The sequence below is a fragment of the Petromyzon marinus genome, chromosome 41 (genome assembly GCF_048934315.1).
Source record: "Petromyzon marinus isolate PM22_M1 ecotype Great Lakes invasive population chromosome 41, UKy_Petmar_22M1.pri1.0, whole genome shotgun sequence".
In the NCBI taxonomy this organism is placed as follows: Eukaryota; Metazoa; Chordata; class Hyperoartia; order Petromyzontiformes; family Petromyzontidae; genus Petromyzon; species Petromyzon marinus.
The window spans coordinates 6,018,361-6,045,754 of record NC_133707.1 but is presented as its reverse complement, the minus strand read 5'-3'; the positions used below and the strand labels follow the sequence as shown (position 1 = coordinate 6,045,754).

Below are 27,394 nucleotides of genomic sequence, written 5' to 3'. Positions count from 1 at the left end.
TGTAACCGCTACACTGCCCACTCACCACTTACACACGAGCTCACCCCGAGCAACCCAATCCAAGCGCGGTCCCACTGGGCTCGTTCCCAGTCGTACTCCCCCCCCCCTTCCACCCCACCTCCCCCCCACCCCCCGTCTGGATCTCCACGCCGCTAAACCCCACAGACTCCGCCACCGCCAGGGGAAGAATCCGACTGCTGGATTAAAGTCCGAGAGATTTATGCCACTTAACGAGCTGTGGGGGGGCTTTTTCTTAGCCCAAGTGGAATCTCACCGCGCAGGTGGTGCGGCAGAGCTCTCGTCGGCTCGAACACTCCCGAGGCATAACTTGGGCGCGGGCTAGGATTTTATTAATTCGTCATCATATTGCAATTATTGTTTTTCTTTCACGATCACACGGTCATTATTTGGAATGAGGTCAATTTTCCGCTTGTCGATTTGACTCGTTGCGGCAATTTAGGGTCGAGATTCGGTACAATGATTGCTTTTGGTTTTCTTCTACATTTCAGTGACTGTAAACGCCTCTAGTGGCTGCACGGGTTAACGTAAATCCATTACTATAAACTAAAACTACTTTTTATTTTACCAGGCAAGGCCCCACTGAATAATACGGCTCTTTTTCATATGCGACCTGGCCACAAATGATAGCTCAACGAAGTGGTTTATCACGCAGAAATGTATAGCAGCCAAATACTCTAAAAGCATGTTTTCTAAATATGGAGAAAAAAACCGGAGGACTCGGAGAAAAATCCACAAGACCATGGGAAGAGAGACATGCAAACTCCAAATATACAGAAGGCGTCAGGGTAGGGATCGAACCCACAACCTCCCGTAAACCAGGCAAGGTAGTGAACATCTCGCCAATGTGGCACCCCTTCAGTTAGAAAGGTGGTGCTATAATAGCTGACGAGAGAAGAAGTTTCTTGAAACGGGCAGAGGGATTTGTACGCAGATCTTGCGCGCAAAAGAATATCGTATATAGCCCAGGAATGCAGCCACTTATCAGAAGAAGAGGAAGCTCCAGATGTCACACTCGAAGAAGTGAATCCATACCATCCGCAGTGCAAATTAGAGTACAAAATACAAACCAAAAAACATTACTTCTTAGACAGGCTTGCACTGTGAATTGATGCGAGGTTTCACGTGGTTTTATTATCAGCAGCAAGTCTGCAGAGAATGTAAATGGATTATGCAAATGCTGAGAAACTCCCTTCCTGTGGATGGCAAGGTGCCATATCCTGGCTTGCCCATGAACACGCGGCACAGCACAGCATGGACTAATCTCCATCTTTCCCTTCTGCACAGGATTGAGTGTGTCCCCCTCTCACATGTAGGTTTTCTCTGGATGCTCCGGTATCCGCAGACATGTATCAGCACTCTTTGATTGGTTGAAAACACTTAAATGTGTAGAGGACTGCAGAGCTTGGGCAATTGTTGGGAGTGCTGCCCACACGGCCTGGCTACTGCCTTCCCCACTTGTCTGTGGTTCCTCAGTGATTGCAAGACATGCAATTTGCACTCATGACAACGCTGTATAAAACTAACCATGATTCTAATTTTGATCTAAAGCTTTCGTGACTACAGGGATTCATATTCTTGGTTCTTTCGGTAAAGTCACCACCAAGAAGGGAAACAATAAAATAATAAAAATATAAAACAATAAAATTCTCACGACGTTTCGACTGCAACACAAGCAATCATCATCAGGTGTGAAAACCACAGCAAAATTTTTTTCAAATTTTTTCAAATTTTCTTGCTGTGGTTTTCACACCTGATGATGATTGCTTGTGTTGCAGTCGAAACGTCGTGATAATTTTATTGTTTTATACTTTTATTATTTTATTGTTTCCCTTCTACGTGACTTTACCGAAAGAACCAAGAATATGATTCTAATTATTATAATAAGATCACTTCGCCGATATTCCAGCCTTTACAGATAATTATTATAAGATCGCTCCACCGATATGCGAGCCTTTACAGATTAAAACAATACAATGTCTACGTGATGAACAAGATGGCAAGTTACCTTTTTTGGATGTCCTAATAAAAAAGAGACCTGATGGTTCAATGAGCCACTCTGTCTACAGGAAAGCTACCCATACGGATGCTTATCTGAAACCGGATTCCCACCACCATCCATCACAGAAGAATTCTCTCATCAAGACTCTGTACCATAGAGCCCAATGCATATCCGACCAGGAACACATAGGCAGTAAACTCAAGCACGTACACCAAGCTCTTAAGGCTAATGGTTACTCTGACTATACAATCTGCAAAGCTATCACTCAAACCATGAAGAAGGATCCTCTTGAGGAGCCTTTCAAAACCATCACTTTACCCTACATTGCAGGGATCACAAAAAAAGATCTCCAAAATCTTGAATAAACACAAGATCCAGGTCCGTTTCAATACATTATATAAAATCCGTGATCTGGTTCCGTCTGTAAAAGATGTGATTCCGGACATAGAGTACCCTGGTGTCTACAAACTAAGTTGCCTCTATGGTAGTAGTTACATTGGAGAAACCAAACGCCATGTCTCGGACCGCATTCGTGAACACAAAGCAGACCTTAAACACAGAAGGACCAACACCTCGGCCGTGGCAGATCATTGTTATAATTCAGTAGGCTCACATGACATTGACTTCTCCAAGACAGAGGTTCTTTGTAAGCCATCTGGCTACCATGAGAGATTTGTTCATGAGGCTATCCACATATACAAGCACAGAGGCAATTTCAACCGAGAAGATGGATTCTGGCTTAGCAATCATTGGAAGGATTTGATAAACCATTTCAGGTCTGAATTGATTGTTCACGCTTACGGTGGCTTTCAGACAGCATACATTAATTTTTCGTCTCCCCCCCTCCTCTTTTCAGAACATAGATGGACTCGTCCTTCTAAATAAACTGCCAAATCGCTCCGCGTGGCGCTAACGTTTTTTTATAAATAAATACACCGCTTTAAAAATAAATAAATTAATGCAAACCGACACTTCTTTCAAATGTTTCTTGCCGTTGTTTTTTTTCACACCTGATGACAACCGTTTGTGTTATGGTCGAAACGTCTTGAGAATTTTTAATGTTTTATATATTTTATTGTTTCCCTTCAACGTGACTTTACCGAAAGAGCTAAGAATATGAATTACTGCAGTCACGAAAGTTTTACATCAAGATGTACCAATATCGCGACACTGGTCGTGAAAATTTATAGAGCACACCGCGAAAAATATTTTCCTACCATTTTATTTGCGAACATTTCGTCTCCGATCGATAGCATTTTCTTCTTGGCAACTTGCCGCAAGTGAATATGTTCCCATTAGAACAAATCTGGGAGAGGAGAGTGAGAGAGAGAGACAGAGCGAGAGGAGCAAGAGGAGAGTGAGAGAGCGAGAGACATAACGAGAGACAGAGCGAGAGGAGAGATACGGGGAGGGCCCGCGAGAGCCGGCGGAGAAAATGTGCCCCGACTCCCGACGCAGAAAAAAAAACGATAAATAATTCGGTGGGCCAGAGTGGACCCGTTAGGCCGCGTGAACCGGCGGCCAAACGAGATTCTCATTTTCAGGCAGGGTGAACAAAAAAAAAGAGCTGGAAGGAGAAGATGACACTTCCGGTTCACCGGTTTAGCGTCGTTAGCAGGAGGTCACCGTTGCTTGCTGGATTATTGTCGACGGATACACGGCGCAGGTGAACGCAATCTCGGAGAGCCGCATACGCATCACATGTTTTTTTCATTTTACTGGCCTGGGGAGTATGAAAGGCATGACCGACCCCCGCCCCCCCCCCGCACTCCCACCACCCCCTTATGAAAGAGTTCATCATCTCTCGCAAAAAAGTCATTACCTTGTAGACTAAGCACACGGTGGGTAGATCGGCTGCAGGCATCAGCTCGCTGTAACATTATTGGATGAGCTGCATTTCATAGGTCTGCCTCTGCCAGTGCCCATTGTAAGTTTGGCGCGCGTATAAATACATGCGGGGAGCGCGGCTAAAATGTTATGTGACATAGAGGTCGTAATGCATCTAAAACTCAACCGCAATTTCCACACCGCCGTGCGTGTGTGGACATTTTATGGAATAATTTTGGAATTGTATTTTTTGTTACGTAAAAAAATGTTTCGTGTGCGTGTTCAGTTTTTGTTGTCCTTCCCCAGCACCTCCGATAAGCATGGTTGGCTACGTACGGTCCAAAGAAAGTTCAACATAGTACCATATACATACTCCCCAAATGTTATAGTAAGTAGAGGCACAAGGCAGGGCTGCCCCCTTGCCCCACCACTACTTACCCCGGCCATGGAGCCCATCGCTGAGGGCATCCGGAGCAGCCAACAGATTCTAATCAGGGGTAAGTTGTGGAGCAGTGGGAAAGAAAATTAACCCATATGCCGACGCTATCCTCAACGACTTCACTGACCCGGAAAACCTCAATCCCTGCCATTTTGGTCAGAGTCGGGGGTATGCGGAGGGGGGGGGGCGTCAGGGTTACGAGCTAAATGTAACTACATTGCAACTCGTGCCCCTGTCGCCTACCTCTCCCAGATGCCCGCCACCCCCCACCCAGAGGGCTTCTTAGCCCTTCGAGTGGTGCCCAACTCTTACGTACGCGTTGTTTGACAAGTACTCTACCAGGCTGGTCAGGTTGATGTACTAATGCAATTTGAATGTACACATTCATCATATTTATTGAAGGGGCACGACGATGTTACCTTCCTCGCCTGGTTTTCAGGATGTTGGGGATCGATCCCGACCCTGGAGCCTTTACATTTCGACTTTGCACGCTCTCCCCGTGATCGCGTGGATTTTTCTCCGGGTCCGACCGGTTTTTCCCTCCACATTTAGAAACACGCCTTCGGAATTATTGAGATGTATTTTGCTGCTATATTTTGTGGCGAGGTCACTTCTGATAAATAAGGTAATAGCTCAGTGGGCTTTACCTGGTAAGATAAACAAATATACTCTTTGGTTCTTTTGGTAAAGTCACGTAGAAATAAAATACATTAAATAATAGAATACCGACGTTTTGATTGCAACACAAGCAATCATCATCATAAAAAAAATGGTTTGGTTTTAATTGTATATTTTAAAGTGATGTGTCTACCTTTCCTATACTCTGCACTCCTATCGTGTTTTTGGTTTGTTTATTGTTGTAACGCTCTGAGCCCATAGGCCCCACTGGACATCTGTGAAAAAGAGCTTTATAGCTCATCGGATTCCTCCTGCAGTATAAATAAACATCCATGATTCTGAGGTTGATGAAGGTTGGGGGTGGCAGAGGCAGGGGCTGGTCCAGATATCACTCGCCATCGATGTTGGCTATTGCCTGGAATAAACCCCGTGTAAATCACTCGTGGTGGGGCAAAGTGTGGGTACAGCACGTGTCGCTTGCCGTGGGGGTCTTAAAGCCCCTCCACCCAAGTAGGTGGACTCTGTCTGCAGTGGGATGGGCAGTTTTGTCAAGGTGTCAACCTTCCGCGCACAAATGCATGCATGCTGAGCTTGCGCCGTACGAAGCCAACCGTGATAATTTTCCGTCCTGTAACTCATCCGTCCTGCCTTCGACATAACAAGCGCATGCAACGAGATGAATAATTCGCTTCGTTTGTCCAGGAAACCTTCGGCGAGTGTGTGACATTTTCATTTGTAATTTTTTTCCACGAGGATCTTCTGCCATTGGGATGTTTGGCCAATTCCACGAACGGGGTCACCGCATTTGCCTAACTTCTCGTCCAAGGTTGACAGCACGGAGGCGTGGGATTGATTTGTTGTGTGTTACCGTGAGTTAACGTGGCATCTCCATCCCTGTGACTCATGTTGGGCTGTGGTGATGCAGCAGCAGCAGCAGCAGCATGCCTCGTGCATGAAAATGAACAGACTTCAACTCTTCATTCCCTCCGAGCGTAGGCGTGTTCGCCACTTTGTTGTGCAGGTCCCAAGCTCAAGTCGTGTGGCCACCCCGGTTAATACCGTGGGTGTATTAACCATAAGTAATGTGTCATGTGCTTCTCTACAGACCGATGCAGACATCTCCTTCATCAATGGAAGCATGGACAATCCACAGTCGTACCATTGTGGCCATGCAACCCGAACTAAGGACCATATAGTAAACTCACAAAGACACGTAGAGATGCATAGAGATACACAGAGACCGATAGTGACCCACAGAGACACAAAGAGACCCAGAGAGATACAAAGAGACAAGCCATGCAACTAACACTCTGGAGCGTGTATTAAACCACTCTAGTCTGGCACTCCTTCAAGAACTGTCTCTCTCTCTGCTGCTGAAGGCCTCTTGTCGTGACCAGCGGAGCTCGACATTGCCATTTAGCTCCTGAGAAACACCCTGCCGCTGCCATCACTCGCAAGAATATAATGTTCCACGTCGACCGGTGGTTAGCGCTTTCGCGTTGACAGAGGGGGCACCTGGGAATGAACAATCGGGGAGTGCCGTGGGGAAAGGGGGCGGGGGCGTGGGGGGGTGGGCGTGGGGGGGGGGCGTGGGGGGGGGCGTGGGGGGGGGGCGGCGGGGAGGAGGAGGAGGGAGGTGGGGGGGGGGAGTGTGCACGTTTGCTCATTGGGAATGGCGCGTTAATCCGTGAGCTCAGCTCCAGGTCCAGGGTCCGTCAGCGCCGCACTGGGGGCGGCCAGCGCAACACCCACGGCATGCTCTGCCGCCGTGAAGAAACGTCAGACTTGAGACGCACGTGGTCGCGCGACGGTGCTCGCTGTCCAAGAGTTTAAAACTATTAACGCCTAATCACGTACGGGGAAAAAATATGTCATTACTCGCGAGCCGAGTGGGTGCGTGTGCCCGGGTAGGGTTGTTGTCAAGTTGTAAGACTGGTACAATTCGTGAAAGGTAGTGCTCGCAGGACCGTTAATATTTTTGTGATAATAGTCGTGGAGACTCAGTGAGGCTTTCTTGGGTAGAACAAGTCCAAATAAATAACGAAGTTTGATCAGAGGGATGAGCTACTTGAACAAATGATTGTCTACTGGTATGAGCACTAGCTTCATTCAGTCAGCCATTCACTCAGCCAATCGCTACGGGTTAACCACAACCCAAAGTGGGCTTGCCACGTGCACATGCTGTGTGCACACCCGTCGACTCAGCCTCAAATGAGTACGTGGCGCGGTGTGCAGTAAACATCGCCACTGGGGAGACAAAGGCGGCCGGGCGTGGTGCTGGCCGCCCACCCCCCTTGTGTCCCGTGCTGCTCTTCATAGGTGCTCGACTACAGCACTTGCCCCAATAGTCTGTTCAGGCTACGCGTGGGGGCTCTTTGTTTTTGCAGACTCGGGAATACCATCAGTGCGCCATCGCCACTTTGGCGGATTATAATAATTTCGTTATAAAAATATTATTAAATTATTGAAATGCGGCGTTCCGGAGCAGCGACGACGCTAATCGCGGAGCACCACGACTGGGGCTGCAGCTGCGGACGATTTAACGGGGGGCTCGTTAACCCCCCCCCCCCCCCCCCCTTTGTCGCCTGTCATTTTTATTTTACGGACATATACAAATATATAAAAGATTACATTTATTTTGCAAGAGCCTGCTAGAAAGAGCGAGCGACGGGGAGACGGTGGGGGATTGGGGGGGTGGTTACAGATATTCCGCGGACGACGATCCCGAGGCCAGGTGCCCAGGGGGCAGGAGAACGGGAAGGTCACGGTGGTTGGGCTCGCTGCCCTCCTCCTACCCACGTAGAGGGCAGCGGTCGGGAACGTCGTTTTTTTTCACGGGAGGGGAATACGATGGGAAGAGAGCGGAGGTGGGAAGAGAGAATATTCTGAAACCAAACCGGAAATTAAAGTAACGTGCAAGCGCCGCTTGTAATTTGTAACCGGCTACATAATTAGCGCACCGCCATTCTGCACAAATTGTGCCTCTCCCTTTGTGTGTTTTTGTCCGTGTTCATTTTCTCTGTTGTCAGTGCCACCCCAGCCCAGGGGTGCGTGGAGGCTCAGGCCTGGAGGCCCCAGGGCGGAATTCTGCCACTTGGGGGTGCCCCATTAGATGGTCACCTTTGTCCAAAATAAACTGACAATTCAGGCACTGATCCTCCTCTCGACAAAGACCAACAGCCACTGCCTCTTGGTCTCATCATAGGAGCATAAACCGTCACGCGAACTCCACTCATCTTCGCAACGGCTTTTGACTTGCCATCAAACAAAGACGGTCACTGCATAACGCGCTTTCAGGTGCGCTTCTGCGGCCGTCTGGACACGCTCTTCCTTCTGATATTAGGAAGCCACTAGAGCTACGAACTTTTAAATAAAATAAAGGGTGTTTCAAAAAGATGGACCCGATTTAAAATCGCTATATCTCTGCAACCACGAACCGTCTAGATCGACAAACTGATTTCTTTAAAAATGCTTTTTGTGTTTAGTTTGTTGTCCATCCCCCACACCTCCGATTAACGCGGTTGACGATGTACGGTGCGAAACAAATTCAACATACATACAATTGTTGTTTACCGAGTTCCCGGGACATTAAAATATGTGATTTGTCAGTTGTGCAATACACCATTTAAGATAATGCATTTACCCGCAACTTTCCCCTCTTCCGGTCTTGTGAGATATATTTCTTCGTTCCGATTTTTTTCGAGTCCCACTTTTTTTTTCCGCACAGATGGCGGCAACTCGTGACGTGACATCAACTTGGCAAGATGCAAGCAGCGTCCACCGGCGGGAGACTCGTAATTCTCAATAAGTACCGTCTCGCCTCCTCACAACCCCCCCTCTCACTTCCCTCATCTTCCCCTCCTCTATCCACGCTCCCGACCACTGCCCCCTACGCGAGTTGGGTGGTGAGCCCAGCCACCTTTCCCCAGTTTCCTCCCCGGGGGCGCGTGGCCTCGGGGGGTTTGTCGCTCGCGAGGTGTCCGTAACCCCCCTCTCCTCCACGTCGCTCGCACTTTGTTTAATAAAAAAAAAACCGAGCGTAACAAAAAAAAACATAATCAAGCACCGTCTCATCTCCTTCCTCGATAGAAGCGCACGTTTGCGCAGAGACATTCCTGTTCAACAAAACGCACCTCCGATTCCCGCACCTCCGATTAGCACGGTTATGCGACGTACGGTGTGAAGGAAGTTCAACGTGCGTACACGCGTACGGACGTGCGGCCGCAAAAAAAAAAAAACGGCACGACAATTGAACACGTCGCCCATTGGGCACCAGTGCTGTTTTTTTGCAAACGAACCCCGAGAGTTCTGGTCATCTAAATCTGCCTCGACGTTGTTCCGTCGCGGTCCGGCGATGGAACAACGTCGAGGTGGTGACTTAATAGACGGTGCGGCCCACCGTCTAATCTCGGCTGCTGGTTTCAGCGTCGCCATAACCGCGTTCAGTCAAAAAAAAAAGGCTATCCGTCAGCCGAACACTACAGTCCACGTGAGAAGTGGCCGACGATTTTTACTTCCGTTCAGCAGGTGGTTCTTAACCTGGGGTGCACGCACCCCCAGGGGGTGCGAGACACGGCCAGATGTTGTTTAGAAGGTAAATCATAGAAATTAGGCATGTAAGTGCAACTACTTCGTTTCATCAAACCTATGTATTTATTAAAATTAAAAATGTTTGTAATGATTGAGAACCAAAGGGGTGCAAGGCCACAGTAAAGGTCAAGAACCACTGCGTTGAGCCTACCAATTCATCTATCAATCGCGAAATTAACTATAAACCTCGTTATGCTTTATCGTGGCACACTATGGATAAAAGTACACGATTAGAATTCCGATATGCGTATCTCCACACACGGATTAAAAAAAAAATACGCGGGTTTCAGTCCATCAGCTGATTGGCTCTGCATGGCAGCATTGTGCAACGACATTTTTGTTTCAGCAAGAGAGAAAAGCAACTTTGGTCTGCTATCGAGGACCTTCTTGGCCTCGGCAGCGGAGTCGTTCTCGATTAACAAATGCTGCCGGGATTGCCAAGATGTTAATGGAAGGAGCGCTCCATCGCAGCGATGGATCCAGGAGGTCAAACAAAGGTCCTGAGTCTGCGCGCTTAAACAAATGCTGCTGGATGATATTGATATGGAAAGCCATATAAATAGCGCATTTTTGCTTATATGTGTAGTGCCATGGAACGGGTCACTATGGCGCATAGCTCTGGTTGCAGGCAGAGAAGGGGATCTGCAGTTGTGGCAGCCCTGTCTGCCAACAGGTCACGTGATAAGCCGGAGAAAGGGATGTGGGGCAAAGGTGACAGAGGGGGCACGTGGGGTAAAGCCCGGGAACCTTCTGGAAGGTTCTAGAAGGGCGGCGTGGCCGAAGGCGGAGCGAGGCCACGCTGGGTGGATAAAAAAGGGGACCCCGAGCGAAGGTTCGGGGCTGTTGTTTTGAGTGGAACCGTCGTGCTGCTTGAGTCTTCGTCGCCGTCTTCACCTCCTCGGCGTTGTTGGCCAGGCAGCCTGTTCACTGTCCTGACCATAGTGTAGTTACTCCCTGTACCTGTGAAGGCTATAATAAATAGAGTGCCTCTGACAACTAGTGTCTCTGAGTGTATCACTACATACGTGTGGAGATACAAAATGGAGTGTCTGTCCATATATATACTATATCCCATAATGCTCAATGGCAAAGCATAAATTACGGACAGCGTATCGCCAGTATAAGTTAATCGCACGACTGATAGACTTTAACCGAGAAGCCCCATTATTGCCCACAGGAGAGCCACACTTACTCATGGCATATACCGGCTCATTTGCCGACGCGACGAAGCTGGAGTTTGCCTCCACGGCGGAATCGTTTGTCCGGCATCAGCGACGGTCTCGAACAGTTTATTTTATTTTATCACGCCGTTTGCACCGACGGTCCCTGCCGTAGCAAGCAGCGTTCGGCAAGCGGAAAGCGTCGGCGACAAAATGCCAACGATACAAACAGGCGATAGGGACACAACGTAGGGCAGCAGGTACATGATGTGCAAGGCAAACACTGATGATTAATGCGGAGCAGGATACCGCTGTGCGGGGCTTGTGGGTCCCACCGATGGCAAACAGCTAAAAATTTGGGTGCGCCGGTGGCGTCGCCGGTTCCGCAACGGAACTCGGCCGACATTCAGCTTCGCTACGCTTGGCAATGCGATAAGAGCGTCCCCACGAAGAGAGTGGTCACGTGGCAGTTATTATTTGTTGTTGTTGTTAAGATCGCCTTATTCTCCTCTTCAGGTTTCAAGTTGTGTTGCCGAATTCCAAGTTTGCGTTCGTAACCTCTTGCGGCGAGCACTGTAACGTCGCCGCGTGCCAAAGATCGACCCCCTGGGTAAATTGACATAGCAAAGCTATTTTTATGAGGTCCCGCCAATTGCATCCTTCCCCACCTTGCTTGGTGGTGGCACGTTCGCGTACACACTGCCCCCACTTTCGAGGCCGGTGGAGTCTTTGAGCAATCTAGGCGAAGAGCGTAAAATCCTGGAATATGCTGCGTAGTTTTGGCACGAAAAAATCTAATTTAACACGATGGATTTTTTTGCTGATGACATAACCTCGCTACACTTGAGAACCCAGGTTTTAATAATGGATGGCTGAAAGCCAGATTTATACCCCAGAACCCCAGCGGTGCCTTCTCCCCGCTTTGACATCCGTGTTAGCTCCCTGAGCAACCCAACTTCCTCCACTTTCACAGTTCCCAATTTCTAAAACTGACTGGTCGACAATAACCCGATGTTTGCTGTCATCTCGCGAGACCCGGCAAGCAAATAAATCTGCCCGCAATTGCACGTGATCACTCTTAATGTTTTGCGACACTTGTTAAGATATGTTCTTTGTTCATTTAAATCATTTTGTTTATGTTGTTGTCATGCATCGAATCAGCTTTCACTGCACATGCATTAACGTCGATGTGATTGGTTGCAGGCTTTAGTCAAGCGGGGAACCGATGGGATCATGAACTTCATTTAACAACCTTTTGCTCACTTTGCTAATGATGTGACACAATCCCTAGTGTGTGTGTGTGTGATTGTGTAATGAATATTGCGTATGACAGTGTGTATGCAACCCCCCCTTGCGTGTATATACCCTCGATCTCACCCCCCCCCCCCCCAACAATTTTCATTTATTGCGCAGCGGTCTTGAGATGCAGTCACATTTAGACGCTCCGCAGACCGCGATTGTAATTTTCTATTGTAACGTTATCTACATTAATAAGCGGCGCCCGTCGCCAGAGACTCCGATGCTCGTGGGACAATGAGGACATCCCAATGCATAGCGGACGTTATTAGTGTTATTATTAATGCTGCATTAGAGAGGCTCTGAGAAACCGGACTAAGGCTCACTGAACAATCTCAAGGTTCAGTGTTATTGTCCGAGACTCACTGGGGTAAAATTAATCTTTTACCATTCTTAGTGTTCATTTTTGACGCCTGAAACTCAGTGAGTCACGCTCAGGCAGATTGAGAATGCTTAGAGCTTGGTGTTCATTGGGGGTCCAAGACCCAGACAAAGGCACATTTGGGATTCTCATGGCTCAATGTTAATACCTGAGGCTCACAGAGTAAAACAATCTAGTTGTTCAGTGTTAATGCCCTAGGTTCAGAGATGAAGTGCACCTAGCCTGGCACACGTGCTGTGGTGACGTCACCGCCACTTAGTGGCGAGCGGCAGCTGTTGTGGCCGTTGTTGTATATGCCCCCAACAGAGGTAAAGGTGCAGACCCTGCAATTGCTCGCTCACGCCACTGCTGGCGGATGGGTCTCCACCAGAAGGAGCATTGGAGGATCCCTCTGGAGTGTATTTGGCCCACTCTTCCACATTATTAGACGTACAATAACACCCCCCCCCTCCCCCCACACACACCCAGACTTCCTCCAGAGAACCGTAAAATGAGCAAAAGCGTTGTTAAATGAAGTATTTGCCGAGCTCCGTTTTCACGGAGGCACGGCGCGGGCAAGCGGAAGCGATCGAGAGCAGAGAGCATCAACGTGGACAGAGCAGGGGATGGAGGTGAGTATTGGATTGGGGGGGGGGGGGAATCCGGTGAGTACACTCACTCTGTCTCCTCTGTGCGTGTGACAGGGAGCTCCCAGCATTAAGGGCCGACTGAGTGTGTGCCGAAGAGCCGTGACTGGGGCTCGACTGTTAACAGACACAAACACACAGACAGAGTGACGCGCACACGCACAGCTGCCGTTAACAGACATCAACACATACAGACACGGTGACGTCCTGTTATCAGACGCAAGCACACACAGACACGGTGACGTCCCGTTAACAGACGCAAACACACACAGATACGGTGACGTCCTGTTAACAGACACAAACACAAAGGCGCACAGACACAGTGACGTCCTGTTAACAGACACAAACACACACAGACACGGTGACGCGCACACCAACTGCTACCGCAAGCGACAGTGCAGGAGGGGTTAGACAGGCGGACAAAAGCAGACGGGGTTAAAGGTTAAAGCACAGCGGCAAAGTATTCCCATCACAAGGTATGTTAATCACATATTCTTCTCGATATATGGTTAGTACAACACACAAGTTTGCAGTGATTATGAAAGATTTTTGTCTCATTTTAATTTTACGTTTAAAAAATATATATGTTTTCGTCCGAAACGCATTTTGACTGTGCTGTCAGCGTCATTTCACGAGACGTCATCCACTCGGATCTTTCGCAGAGCACTGAAACCCACGGAAGTGGATATCACAGAGCTACCTCTAGGAACCCTTCAAATGATGCCTCGTCGTCCACGCACAGCGGAGGGCAGCACTTTTCCACCCGCTCTGCATGTGAAAAGTGATGCTCGCCATGTAGTCACGGTGATAATTACATCCTCACAGCTGGAATTCATCCATTATATACAAGAGCAAAATCAAATTGAATTTGATGCTTCTCTTTTGTGCAGTCCTCAGTGACGGGGGCTGAGTCTATCAGCTCGTTACACTTTGAGAAGCCGGTTTAATCACAGCCAGCAGCTCGGATTATACCCGAGGATCTGAGCGCTACCGGCCCAGTGCTCTGATCTCCGAGCCACCCGGCCACCTCACGAGAGGTAGGTGATTTTTAAAGGGGGTCCCGGCCATTCCGCGACTTAAAAGTCTCCTCACAGCGCCGTGGCAGGAGCGAACCCTCAAGAGTTCCACACCCGGGCGCGCGAGCGATGAGGGTAGAGCTGCAGCTGGGTGCCGCGACGAGGGGGAAAGTAAAGCGGCTACAAAAAAGCGCTCAAGGGGGTGACGAAGGTCGGCGAAATTTGGCGGAAGCCTCCGGATCGGATCGCAACTAGGGTCGACGTTTGCCGAGCGTCGGCAGCGGCTGCTGCGATGGATTGCCGAGCGGGAGCGTGGCGGCGTTTTGGGTGCAAAGTTCACGACGGGTCACCTGCACCGGAGCTCCATTTTTTGTTGTTGTTGTTGTTGCCATTTTGTCATTTTTCTTTTCTCTTTCTCTATCATGATTATATTCCGATCGTGCCCGCAGGCGTCATGTCGTCAGGAGGTGAAATGAATTTCCATTCGGTAACTCTTTGACAGTTACCAGTTCATCAATCACTCTGTGTCAGAGAAAGGCCCCTAAAAGATGACACCACAAAACTACTTCTGATGTCACTTCAATTGCCCTTTTATTCACGAGAGGCGGTATACCTTCACAGGTGCACCCACTGCAGTCCTTTAAAATTAATTAAGCGCCAGCGTGGATGATCTGATAAGGTCATGCACAGCCCGCTTGTCAATCCACTGCTGGATGAAGGCCTCCCAATTCCACATAGGCATTTATGGTTATTTGAGCATACTTCACCGCAATGGTCAGTTAGGGCTTGTGAAGGTGGGGGAGCGGGGGGAGTAGAGTACAACAATGGATTTTGCTGCACTTTACCTCTACTGGTCATCAACACCTATTGCAACATGCGCTAAGCAATGGTTGTCGCCCATTCAAAGACTATCCAGGAACAAAACCTGCTTAGCTTTCGAGGCCTTGTGGGACCGGCATTCCTGGTCATAAGCTGAGGGAGACTATGCATTAACACATCAAATACGGAGACAAAAATCGTCATCTCTACGGGCAAGGCAATCGTTTCTTGGTGTCTATCGGCTTATGCGGGCATTCTGGACCAGTGCTTTCCAGCAACGTTCGCAGCAGGCAATATCTTGGCCAGTTTCAACTTTCTTAGTCTCATCAGCAGAACGAGGCTTGCCGAACAAACTGCCGTTGGGTTGCGTGGATGCGTATTGTCTTCAACGCACTGCAACTCAATCTAACTTTTTTTTATTATGTGGCTTCAAATAAGCCGGATTAATGAACCGAACTAAATTTAAAACTGGGTTATTATTGCATATTCCTTGTGTTACCGTGGTGACACCAATAAACTCGCCACCACTTGAGGTCCCAGTTTAATCACGGGTGGCTACACAGTATCTCAGCGGTGCCTGCTCAGCGTCTGAGTGTGCCATTAGCCCCCATGAGCCATCTGGCCACCTCTTCTTGTAAGGGTCCTGCAGGGTTAAATGGAGTCGCCCTGTATTTACACACGCGTGGAGAGAGAGAGAGAGGGGGGAAATGCGACAGGATTTCCAGTTCACTATTTTTCGTTGAGTAATTGTTGTTCGCCTTCATAAAAGTTATTTTTATCCAACCTTACATTATTATTTTTTATTAATGGAGGCAGAATGGAAGATACAAAGCATGGATTGAACAATTCTGATATTCTGTACAAATGTAACAAAATTAAAATGAAATAATAACCTATCTCAAAAGAGGATAACACCATTATACCCTCCTTATGTTTCATGGAATGAATGTAATCAGGATGCAGTGATGATTTACACTTATGACAGATCCAATCCAATCAGAGGAAGTTATAATTGGAGCCTGTACAAAAAGTGCAATTCATGAATCACATCACAAGACACCAGCAGTAGTTGGTGTTACCGAGAAACAAATGTATTTTGGAAATACATTTGTTAATATTGGTTCACATCATTAGGTGTTGTCTATCCACTGCTGGACGAATGCCTACATAACACACCATCCTCTATCATGGTCCTAGAATGGAATAATCTCTCCATCTACATAATGCCTCTGTTACTTGTGTTTCTTCTCCGATGTGAGTTTTCCTCTCTGGGGGTAAGACAGAAATTAGTTTCGCGTAAGGAAGGGAACACATCAAGAGAGAACGTCCATCGCAGAGATGGAGCGATTAATTCAGCGGGTGCGTAGATGCTAGACGAGTTGTTGCATCACAAAACCATGACATTATCATTACGTTGGCTTGTGGAGGCCCTCACCCAGCAGTGGACAGATCATGGCCGATGACGATGTCTGCAGCCAAGTTATTTCTGTTTTCGCGGTTGCGCTGTCTGGCTCTCCAAAGCGTCTACGGTTCGCTGTCGTACCGTGCGTGCTGCTCGTTGAGATAGCCAACATTCGGCGCACCCCCCCCGCCCACCATCTCTCACTTTTGTCGTTGTTGTTGTTGTTGTTGCTGCTCCGAAACGTCGAGACATCATGCCGAACAGCAGCGCGCGGCACAACCCGAAGGCGCATCGCGAAAGGCGCTTCTCCTCAGCGCCTCGGGGAAGCCTGGCGAGCGACGGGCCCGCGCCGTCCGCATTCCGCCCGGGCACGGCGTCTCCCGCAGGTCTCCGCCGACGTGCCCGCGCCGCCGCGTCCGCACCGATAACCTCACAACGCCTGTCGAGCAGCAGGCCACCGTGGCCCAATCTCACCCAAACATTCCTAAAATCCGGCCGCGGTAAAGTACGAGTTTATTTTTTTTTTCCCGCCCGCTTGATTGATGGTCCTTATTCGAGCAGGTGAGAGCCGCACGGTGATTTATTATTTATTTTGTGCGCCTGCGACCGCTGTTCATGGCGCGGTGCTTCCCGGGTTCCGTGCCTCCGCGCTTCGCAATATTCCCGAACCTTGGCCGGGTGTCCCGAGGTTGCAATGCAATCTTCTGTAGGGCCAAGATTAGGTTCGTTGCCCGAATTAAGCAAGTCAGCTCCCCCCCCCCCTCTTCCCCACCGCGATAACGTCCTGTATCCACGTTACTAGGGATGCCGCGATATCATTTTTTCATGACATCGAATTTCACGATATGACACTTATAGTGATATCGGTTTCCCTTAATCTTGCAATAGTATTTCCAGGGCTTCATTTCTCACTCGAAATTTTCGTGAACGCCGACAGGCTTGTTTAGAGTTAGGTATATATCGGCATAAGGCACTGCACCAATAATACAAGGGATCCGTCTATCCATAATGATGCGATCTTGTTGTACCCTATATTACAAAAATCTCTGCATATATATTGTACCCCAAATGCTGATGATCCCGAGATGGATTTTGCTTGCTGGAACAGCACGAATAAAGGCCTCTTAAAGTCGGTCAGCTGCAGTCCACTCATGCACGTAAGCCTGCCACGTGTCTCTTCATATCACTTCGACTTTTCAGACGAGAATGCTCAACAGTGTAAATGGTTTTCAGGGGAAAAAAAAGATGACACCGTCCCCATAACTTTATCCATACAACTATATCACAAAGTACGTTATGTTAATGAGAAACCAGCCATTGTTTTGGTATGAATGTAATCACTGTTGTGAATTCTAGATTTAAAGCTTTCGTGACTGCTAGGATCCATACTCTTTGGTTCTATTGGGTAAAATCACGTAGGTGAAAATAAAATAACAAAAAATCACGACGTTTCGGCCACAACACAAGCGGCCTTCATCAGGTGAAGGGACGAGACTGTCTGGAGGACAGCGCTGGAGTGGAAGAAGCCACGCTTAGATCACGACCTTTAAAGCTGTGTGAGAAGAAAAAGACCTGTTGTGAGCTTGAGTAATTGTTATTTTGTGAAAAATGTTTTCGTAGGAAACGCAAAATGTAAAATCACATTGCAACAATAATCGCGATATAATGTTGCAAAATGGGTGACTCGACTGCCGTGGGATCTTATGTTGTGAAGTCGTAGCATCGCAGAATCGCAGCATTGCCATGCATCGCAGTATCACCACAACACAGAAACCCTGGGCCATCCGTTAAGCGTAATTCGCAAATAGCAAAAGCCATTCTGTTCCACCGTCACAGTGACAAAGAGGACTTAAACAAAAATTGGACACGGGCCCAAAGTACAGAGTGCAGGGATAGCATTCAAAGGAGAGCTGATGCCTGCATATTGGATCACCCTTTGTACCAGTAAATGATGTCATCTTTTAATTAGAATTTTTTTTAAATTAACTGGGATTCATGTCTAATTGAAGGATACATGAATGTTTTACATTCACATTAAAACAGCGGCGTCGAGCCATGAGATTGTTGAGAAGAGAAAATCACACCTTGTTGTGTGCTATAACCACACGTGCTAACAACAATTATAACCCATAATAGAGGGGTTTTTTGGGGTTAGATCGCGTAAATATATAAATGCGTCGTTAAAACCCGCCACCACCCGACCTAATCAACTAGTAAGGGTTGTCACGTAAACAGAACATGGCCAATTCGTCACTAGTACAGCACACCGGTAGTGTTGGAGAGCCAAGCCACAATATTTACAATCTGAGTACGACGTTTCACCGGTAATTACAGCTAGCTTCATCAGGCGACAGCCAGATTTGTGAATTCCACTTGTTTCGTTTGATTTTGTCCTTCCTGTCCATTTGTGTATTAAAATAGCCATACCAACGGTAATCCCTACTGAAGTATGGTGCCCTTCATAGGCATGCATTTAAACAATATATTACTTGATTATTCGCTTCCATGCAGCACTAAGGCGGTAGCTATCCGAACGGTTAAAATTATTTTTCTTAAAATTTCGATAGATTCTCTAATTAGTCTTAACCCAAAAAACCTCTATGATGGATACCTACTATAATCACCCAGGAATGTCTGTCCTTAATACTCGTGACGTCACTCCACATCGACCAGACTCCCTCATTAATATTCATTAAAAGGTGACGTCCTCGAAATTGACACCCCCCCCCACCCCTCCTCATTAATAATCATGAGCAGGTGACGTCCCTCAATATGGAGTACTCCCCCCCCCTCACTAATAATTATGCGCAAGTGACGTCATTCCACATCGAACAGCCCCCCTCATTAATAATCATGAGCAGTTGACGTCCTCCAAATGGACCCCCCCCCCCCATTATTATTACCTACTATAATGAGCCAAGAATGTCTGTGTGCAACGCTCGTGACGTCACTCCACATCGAACAGGTGACGTCCTCCACATGGACCCCCCCCTCATTAATAATCATGAGCAGATGACGTCACTCCACATGGGGGGGGGGGGGGGCCCGAGGCGCCTCCTCCCCCCTCCTCGGCGTCAACTGACAACCCTCACTACAAAGGCAGAACCTTCATCACGTCACGTGATCTCCGTGACGCTGTTGTTGAGACATCAAAGCAAAAAGGACGTCGTGATGAACAAGGGATTATAACCTTTAAATGAAATAAGTCTGTGTCACCGCACCATTATATATTGCACACGAATTGATGCAATGAATATCAATGTCGCGGTCTGCTTTTCGCTTGCAAGTTTCAGATTCACTGCAATACACCCGTCCTTGGACGGGCAAAAGGCTGGTGGGTGATATTGGTCGCGAAAGCCTACGTGTTAAACTAGCAAATATAACACATGGACTCGAAAACGTACACAGGTTAAATACATCCGTCAAACTGTTAAGAAAAAAGTAAGTGGGCCTGGGTAGGACGAATCACGAGGAAGGACAGCTGGTGGTCAAACATAATGAAAAAGTGACAGCCCAGGGAGAGAAGGCAGCTGCCAGGATTGCAACCTCTGAGAGCGCCAGATGAAATCAGCTATCGTGTTTTTTGTTGTTATATTGTTTGTTTGTTGTAACTTTCTGACCTGTACCCTGCCGGACATCTATGAAAAAAATAGCTTCATAGCGAATTGTATTCCTCCAGTACGTAAAAAAATATTCAGATGATTATGTAACCATTTTGATCCTTGGCCTGCCGTCAGTACTTGCCATGTTTGTACTATTTACACTGACTAGTACACCGCCACACTGGCATTTTAGTTCATTCGCACTCTCTCGTCATTGCACGTGAATGTATGTACAGTCTGTTGAACTTCTTTCGCACCGTACGTAGCCAACCGTGCTCATCGGAGGTACCGCAGAGGAGCGAGTTCACCTAAGCACAAACTCTGATCCGGGATAACACCACAGAGCTAATAACCCCCCCCCCCGCCTCCAAGGTGCGTCTATTCTCTCTTGCTTTCAGTTCTAAAAAGTCTTCCTATTCTCACGCATGGCAGCAGCAGCAGCAATACGTTCAGGAACTAGATGCCAATGTCGTGGTCTGCTGCTGGCCACGATGAGAGGGCTTAGGCAGAGAGACAGTTCGTGTTGTTTAGCTGTTCCTTCTCCTCTGTGGAAGGAGCGCAGACCATAGTGGGTTTACTGTGCGGTCCATAGTTTGGGTTGCATGGATTGTAGTTGCCTACATTAACCTCTCTTTGTCTTCTTAACTTCTGCCTCCCCATGGCCTATGATATTTTTGTGTGTGTGTGATGTACAGTGCCGTGAGTACCTCGCGAAAAAAATGTAATTTAGTGTCATTTAGTAGCAGTAGCACTGGAGTTGTTAGTAGCAGCAGTTGATATTTCAGAGTCCTACGGACGCACTGAAAGAGCCCGACAGCTTGCAATGGAACGGTGGGCACTGCACAAACCTCCGCCCCGCCACCACCCCAGAATAGTCGCACGCAGCCAGCCACCACCAGCCGTGCGCGAGGGCCGAGCCGAAGACGCCGTCACACTCACAAAACCGCCCGCTTTCTAAGCCCCGTTACAGTGGAGGCGAACGCTAACCCCACCGGCAGGATTCACATGTTTTTGCAGCGGAATCAAATTGCAATGATAGCCCCATTGACAGCTTCATTGGCGCTATCATTCGTGGCCAGGTTGCTTTTGAAAAAGAGCTATATTGCTCGGTGGACCTTACCTGGTAAAATAAAAAATAAAAAAATAGTTTTAGTTCATATTCTTGGTTCTTTCGGTAAAAGTCACGTAGAAGGGACTTTACCGAAAGAACCAAGACTTTACATTATGAGACCTCCTTTGCCAGCAACAAGATATAGGAATAGGTTTTACCCTTTTAACTCGCACAAAAACTGACACCTTTATTCAACAGTGCATATTATTATCAGAGTTGTCTTTTTTGTTTGCATTTTTACTGCTTGTGTTGTGGTTATTGCAAACATGATGCCTTGAATAAAGGTTTCGATTTAAAGCTTTCGTGACTGCAATGATTCATCTTCTTTTATTCTCATTCTACGTGACTTTACCGAAAGAACCAAAGAAGTTGAATAAAGGTGTCACACAGATAATCATTATGAGACCTCCTTTGCCAGTAACAAGATATAGTAATAGGTTTTACCCTTTTAACTGGCACAAAAAAACTGACACCTTTATTCAAGGCATCATGTTTGCAATAACCAGAACACAAGCAGTCAAAATGCAAACAAAAGAGACAACTCTGATAATAATATGCACTATCCTTGAATTTGATTGGTCCACACCCGAGACGGCTTTTCTTAGAGCCTAGTCTCCACTGGTGTTGGACCAGAAGACGCCAAAAGGCGTACAACTTAAAAACAGCGCACTATCAGAGTATTGAGGGCTCGGGGTGAGCATTTACATTATGAAACCTCCTTTGCCAGTAACAAGATATAGTAATAGGTTTTACCCTTTTAACTGGCACCAATCAAATTCAAGGACAGTGCATATTATTATCAGAGTTGTCTCTTTTGTTTGCATTTTGACTGCTTGTGTTGTGGTTATTGCAAACATGATGCCTTGAATAAAGGTGTCAGTTTTTGTGCCAGTTAAAAGGGTAAAACCTATTCCTAAACCAAGACTTTACCGAAAGAACCAAGACTTTACCGAAAGAACCAAGAATATGAATCCCTGCAGTCACGAAAGCTTTAAATCAAAAGTTTTAGTTCAGTTGAGATGATCGTCCAAGAGCGGAGGACTGCTGTTTCTGCCGCTGCTGCTGCTGCTGCCAGACGTTCATGGATCCAGCGGCCTCTGTAAAGGGGTTGGACGATGGTGCCAGAGTGACTGCTGGGTCACAGCACGCTGGGCGCATTCGCAGCACGCACGTGGCCTAGTGCAACACGCTGGGTGATTGGGTGTGTGGAATATTTGAATACCGTGTCATTAGAATCATAAAAGCATCGACCTTGGCAGTGTCTCGTCACTTCAGAGTTGGCACTATGATGTAACAATGAGAAGGAAATCAAACCGATTGGCACTTGAGACAGGGTTATTGAGAAAGGAATGCATGTAGGGTACTTTATAAATTGAAATTGCATTGTGTTCTAATGACAAAAGCTAAAATAGTCTTCCAAAGAAAACGTTTCTGACTTAAATTTTGATTTAAAGCTTTCGTGACTGCAGGGATTCATATTCTTGGTTCTTTCGGTAAAGTCACATAGAAGGAAAACAATAAAATAATAAAAATATAAAACAATAAAATTCTCACGACGTTTCGACTGCAACACAAGCAACCATCATCAGGTGTGAAAACCACAGCAATGAAATTGTAATTTTTTTCAAATTTGAATTGTCTACCAAAACCCAAAAATAATAAGCAATGAAAGTGTGCATCAAAGCTAACATCATTGGCAAATTGGAACAGTGGCACAGTGGTTAGCGCAAAGTGCTATCAACCTGATATTTTATATTTTACTAGGTTAGGCCCACTGAGCTATGTAGCTCTTTTTCAGAAGCGACCTGGCCACAAATGATAGCTCAACAAAGTAGCTTATCGTGTGGCTATTTATAGCAGCCAAGCGTGTGATGTTGATTCTAAATGCCGAGGAAACAACCAGGGGCCCCAGAGAAAAATCCACATGACCAAGGGGAGAGAGAGACACGCAAACTCCTCCAAATATACAACTGGCGGCAGGGTCTGGATCGAACCCACGACCTCCTGTATACCAGGCAAGGAAGTTAACATCTCACTACTGAGGCTAGATGTTTGTTTGATTCTCGGCCACGGCTAACGACAGTCGCGTGTGATGTCTAAACCAAGCCTGGGTTCCCCCGCAGCCCCACCCCAAGCCACGCTGACCAACGTGCTGAAGCAAGACATGACAAACTCTCGGCTTTCATCCAGTCGTAGATCGACAAAGCGTTAAAGATTATTCCGATTCGTATTTTAATTATTAAAACAAAATACCCCAATGGAAGCGCAGCTGTGGCCCATGTAGCTGCTGTGGGCCACAAAAAAGAGAAAGTGTCTTGCATCCGGCTTCACAATGCTTTTCACTCATATAGGGAATAACGCTAAGTATTATACACTAATTAAAATAAAGTATTCAATCAATTAAACAACAGCCCGCTTAACCAAATCCATAAGCCGGAAAAACAGTTGCAGAGAGACGGAGAGAGACAGCCGGCAAGACATTTGCGAGGAGACGGAGAGCCAACAGACTTGCAAACACCGCCCATCGAGTAGCCAATAATTTCTCAACCCCAGTTGCGTTTAAGCGCTCCATTATTTGTTTGTTTGCCACATACCGGGTTTAGCAATTTTGACAAAGAGAGATTCGGATGAGGCAGTCGCTGTTGCCGCTGAAGTCAACGGCGGCAATTCCCCTGCAATTGAGGAGGAAACTTTGACAGGGCAACGTGTGAATTGTTCCGTCAATAATCGAGAAGGGGTAAATCCCCGCAAGATGCTTCGCTCTCGCCGCTGCTGGTAGAAAGGGGCCACACAGTGGAGTGAGCTCCAGAGGGCCTCCCCTAGGAGGGGTTTTTTTTTGGTTAATTCTTCCACGCTGGCGAGGAAGTGCTCACACTTCACCCCACCAGTCGCGACCTGTCGATCGACTTCTCGCTGCGGTGTGCTCAGTTATACTAGACGTGAGATAAGGGGGGAGGGCAGGGGAGGTGGGTGGGTGGGTGGAGGGGTTAAGGAACTCGCACCGTTGTTTGAACTGCCGTGACGGGGCATCAAGCAGCACCTGCGGCCCTCTTGTCCGCAAGCGTCATGTTGTCAGCCGTGTGGCAGCACTGGCAAGGAGAGTGTAACAACACGAGTTTTGAGAATCTCTCAATTCCATGGTCCGTGCAAGACACACCTGTTCAGACTTGCCTTCCCATAAAATAAAAAAAAAACGTGAATAAAAAAATGTCTCTTCACTTTTCATTTAATTTCTAAGAATTTTCTTTACTGCTTTACTTTCTTTTGCGGATTCGTCGCGCACGGTTGCACTTTATTTTGCGCGCTATTGCAATTAACTTTGCTCAGTCGGTGTTTGCCGCTGAGGGCGTGACGGCTTTCTTTTTTCATTCCTGCTTGCTCCGTGGCCCCTGCACCGTTCCCGTTCTGTTGTAATCTTCACCGCTTTATTGAAGGTGATATCGGCACGTAAAATAAAGATTGATTGATTTATTACAAGTCGACCGACAAAGGTTTGTCCCCCGTGCGTTTTGGGGGGTTGCGATTCGATTCCATGAATGTCTTTATTTTATAAAAAAAAAATACTAAAAATTACTTGTTTATCCAGGAGTGCCATGCTGAGTCGTAGCACTGCTTTTCATGAGGTTTCTTGCATTGGGTTTAAAAATATTTGTTTTTCGCCAATTAATGATGAGCGATCATTATACAAGTGGGAGGAAACTGGAGGGCCCGGATAAAACCCCTACGTGCTTGAGGGGGAGCAACACTCAATCCCCGTACAGATGGAAACAGATAGCGATGAGTCCACTCACTGTACTCCCTTCTCCCTGTCAAGCCAGGGCATGGCGCCTCCTCGATGTCCACGGTAAGATTCAGAACCTTTGTGCGGCAATCCACCAACCCTCGCAGCCTCCACAGCGCTGCATTGTTGGTGAATGGCAGCGCCTCTATTGGCTGTAGGGGTGATATGAACCCATTGCATTTGACACAGAGAATACTCTCGATCATATATCCGCGCTCACAATGGGGAGGGATGGCCACGGATAATTCAAAATCGCGGATAATCCAAAGATAGAAACTTTCCGATGCGCGCGCTCAGTGATGGCGCTTTGCTGCTCCCTCGCGGAAGACTCGGCCCACTAAGTGGACAGCAGAGCCTCGCCAATCATAATCAATAAAACTCCACCCACTGTTGTAAAGATATGCAACTACTGTACTGTAGAGGCAATCACGTGGATTTCGGATTAACCAGGGTACATATTTGTTCGGTTTAAGAACGTGGCTTGTAATAAACATGTCCAACAACAACAACAATGTACAACTATTTTCAGATGATTAATTTTGGGCTTAAGGGAAAATCCACGAGTTACTGATTCACGTCAAAATCTCAGGTGTGCGATTAATCTGCAAATCGGATAAACCGCGCGGCGGATGATCACGAGTCGACTGTATGTACGAACCCAATGACGACACGTCACTTTTCAACGTGTGGCCGTTCGGCATGCAGTGTGCCTCTCAGCCTTGGGATTCACCCATCAGCCCTCATTAAATCAACGCCGACAGCCCAGCCCCTCAATGAAAGACGGAAACGTATCAAACATTGCAAACACTAATTTTAGATTCGCAAAGCGTTTGAATGCAACTGCCTCTCAAGATGCTGTCCACGGCTAAAGGTGGGCATCATGAGACCTCCTTGGCCAGCATTAAATTATGATAATAGGGTTTTCCCCTTTCTGGCAATAAAACAGGTATTAAGATGTTAAAATACCAAACTGAAACCTTTGCAAGGAATCATGTCTGCATTAACCAGATATACTTGTGGTGAACATGAAAAAAAATGCTCTGCCTTTCACGCAGCAGGGACAAGCACAAGCGGGAGGAATATTTAGACGACGAACTATTTTTTATTTCACCAGGTAAGGCCCACTGAGCTATGTAAAGTGAAGGAAAAAAGTTTTTGATCCCCTGGTGATTTTGTACGTTTGCCCACTGACAAAGAAATGATCAGTCTATAATTTTAATGGTAGGTTTATTTGAACAGTGAGATACAGAATAACAACAAAAAATCCAGAAAAACACGTCAAAAATGTTATAAATTAATTTGGATTTTAATGAGGGAAATAAGTATTGGACCCCTCTGCAAAACATGACTTAGTTCTTGGTGGCAAAACCCTTGTTGGCAATCACAGAGATCAGACGTTTCTTGTAGTTGGCCACCAGGTTTGCACACATCTCAGGAGGGATTTTGTCCCACTCCTCTTTGCAGATCTTCTCCAAGTCATTAAGGTTTCAAGGCTGACGTTTAGCAACTCGAACCTTCAGCTCCCTCCACAGATTTTCTATGGGATTAAGGTCTGGAGACTGGCTAGGCCACTCCAGGACCTTAATGTGCTTCTTCTGAGCCACTCCTTTGTTGCCTTGGCCGTGTGTTTTGGGTCATTGTCATGCTGGAATACCCATCCACGACCCATTTCCAATGCCCTAGCTGAGGGAAGGAGGTTCTCACCCAAGATTTGACGGTACATGGCCCCGTCCATCGTCCCTTTGATGCGGTGAAGTTGTCCTGTCCCCTTAGCAGAAAAACACCCCCAAAGCATAATGTTTCTACCTCCATGTTTGACGGTGGGGATGGTGTTCTTGGGGTCATAGGCAGCATTCCTCCTCCTCCAAACATGGCGAGTTGAGTTGATGCCAAAGAGCTCCATTTTGGTCTCATCTGACCACAACACTTTCACCCAGTTGTCCTCTGAATAATTCAGATGTTCATTGGCAAACTTCAGACGGGCATGTATATGTGCTTTCTTGAGCAGGGGGACCTTGCGGGCGCTGCAGGATTTCAGTCCTTCACGGCGTAGTGTGTTACCAATTGTTTTCTTGGTGACTATGGTCCCAGCTGCCTTGAGATCATTGGCAAGATCCTCCCGTGTAGTTCTGGGCTGATTCCTCACCGTTCTCATGATCATTACAACTCCACAAGGTGAGATTTTGCATGGAACCCCAGGCCGAGGGAGATTTACAGTTCTTTTGTGTTTCTTCCATTTGTGAATAATCGCACCAACTGTTGTCACCTTCTCACCAAGCTGCTTGGCAATGGTCTTGTAGCCTATTCCAGCCTTGTGTAGGTCTACAATCTTGTCCCTGACATCCTTGGAGAGCTCTTTGGTCTTGGCCATGGTGGAGAGTTTGTAATCTGATTTATTGATTCTGTGGACAGGTGTCTTTTATACAGGTAACGAGCTGAGATTAGCAGCACACTCTTAAAGGGAGTGCTCCTAATCTCAGCTTGTTACCTGTATAAAAGACACCTCGGAGCCAGAACTCTTTCTGATTGAGACGGGGTCAAATACTTATTTCTCTCATTAAAATGCCAATCAATTTATAACATTTTTGACATGCCTTTTTCCGGATTTTTTTGTTGTTATTCTGTCTCTCACTGTTTAAATAAACCTACCATTAAAATTATAGACTGATCATTTCTTTGTCAGTGGGCAAACGTACAAAATCAGC

The 27,394-nt window shown here is 47.1% G+C and overlaps 1 protein-coding gene across 5 annotated transcripts in view; it reads right to left on the bottom strand.

The window, feature by feature from the left end:
• Window positions 1-27,394, bottom strand: part of LOC116951005 (uncharacterized) — a 376,180-nt gene that overhangs the window by 56,811 nt on the left and 291,975 nt on the right. Inside the window, exon 11 of one of the 5 annotated variants that reach the window (XM_076073281.1) lies at window positions 12,991-13,075. The exons of the other annotated variants lie outside the window; for them this stretch is intronic. Coding sequence (XP_075929396.1) covers window positions 12,991-13,075 — 85 coding nt within the window. The remainder of the gene's footprint in view (window positions 1-12,990; window positions 13,076-27,394) is intronic. 5 annotated transcript variants of the gene reach the window in all.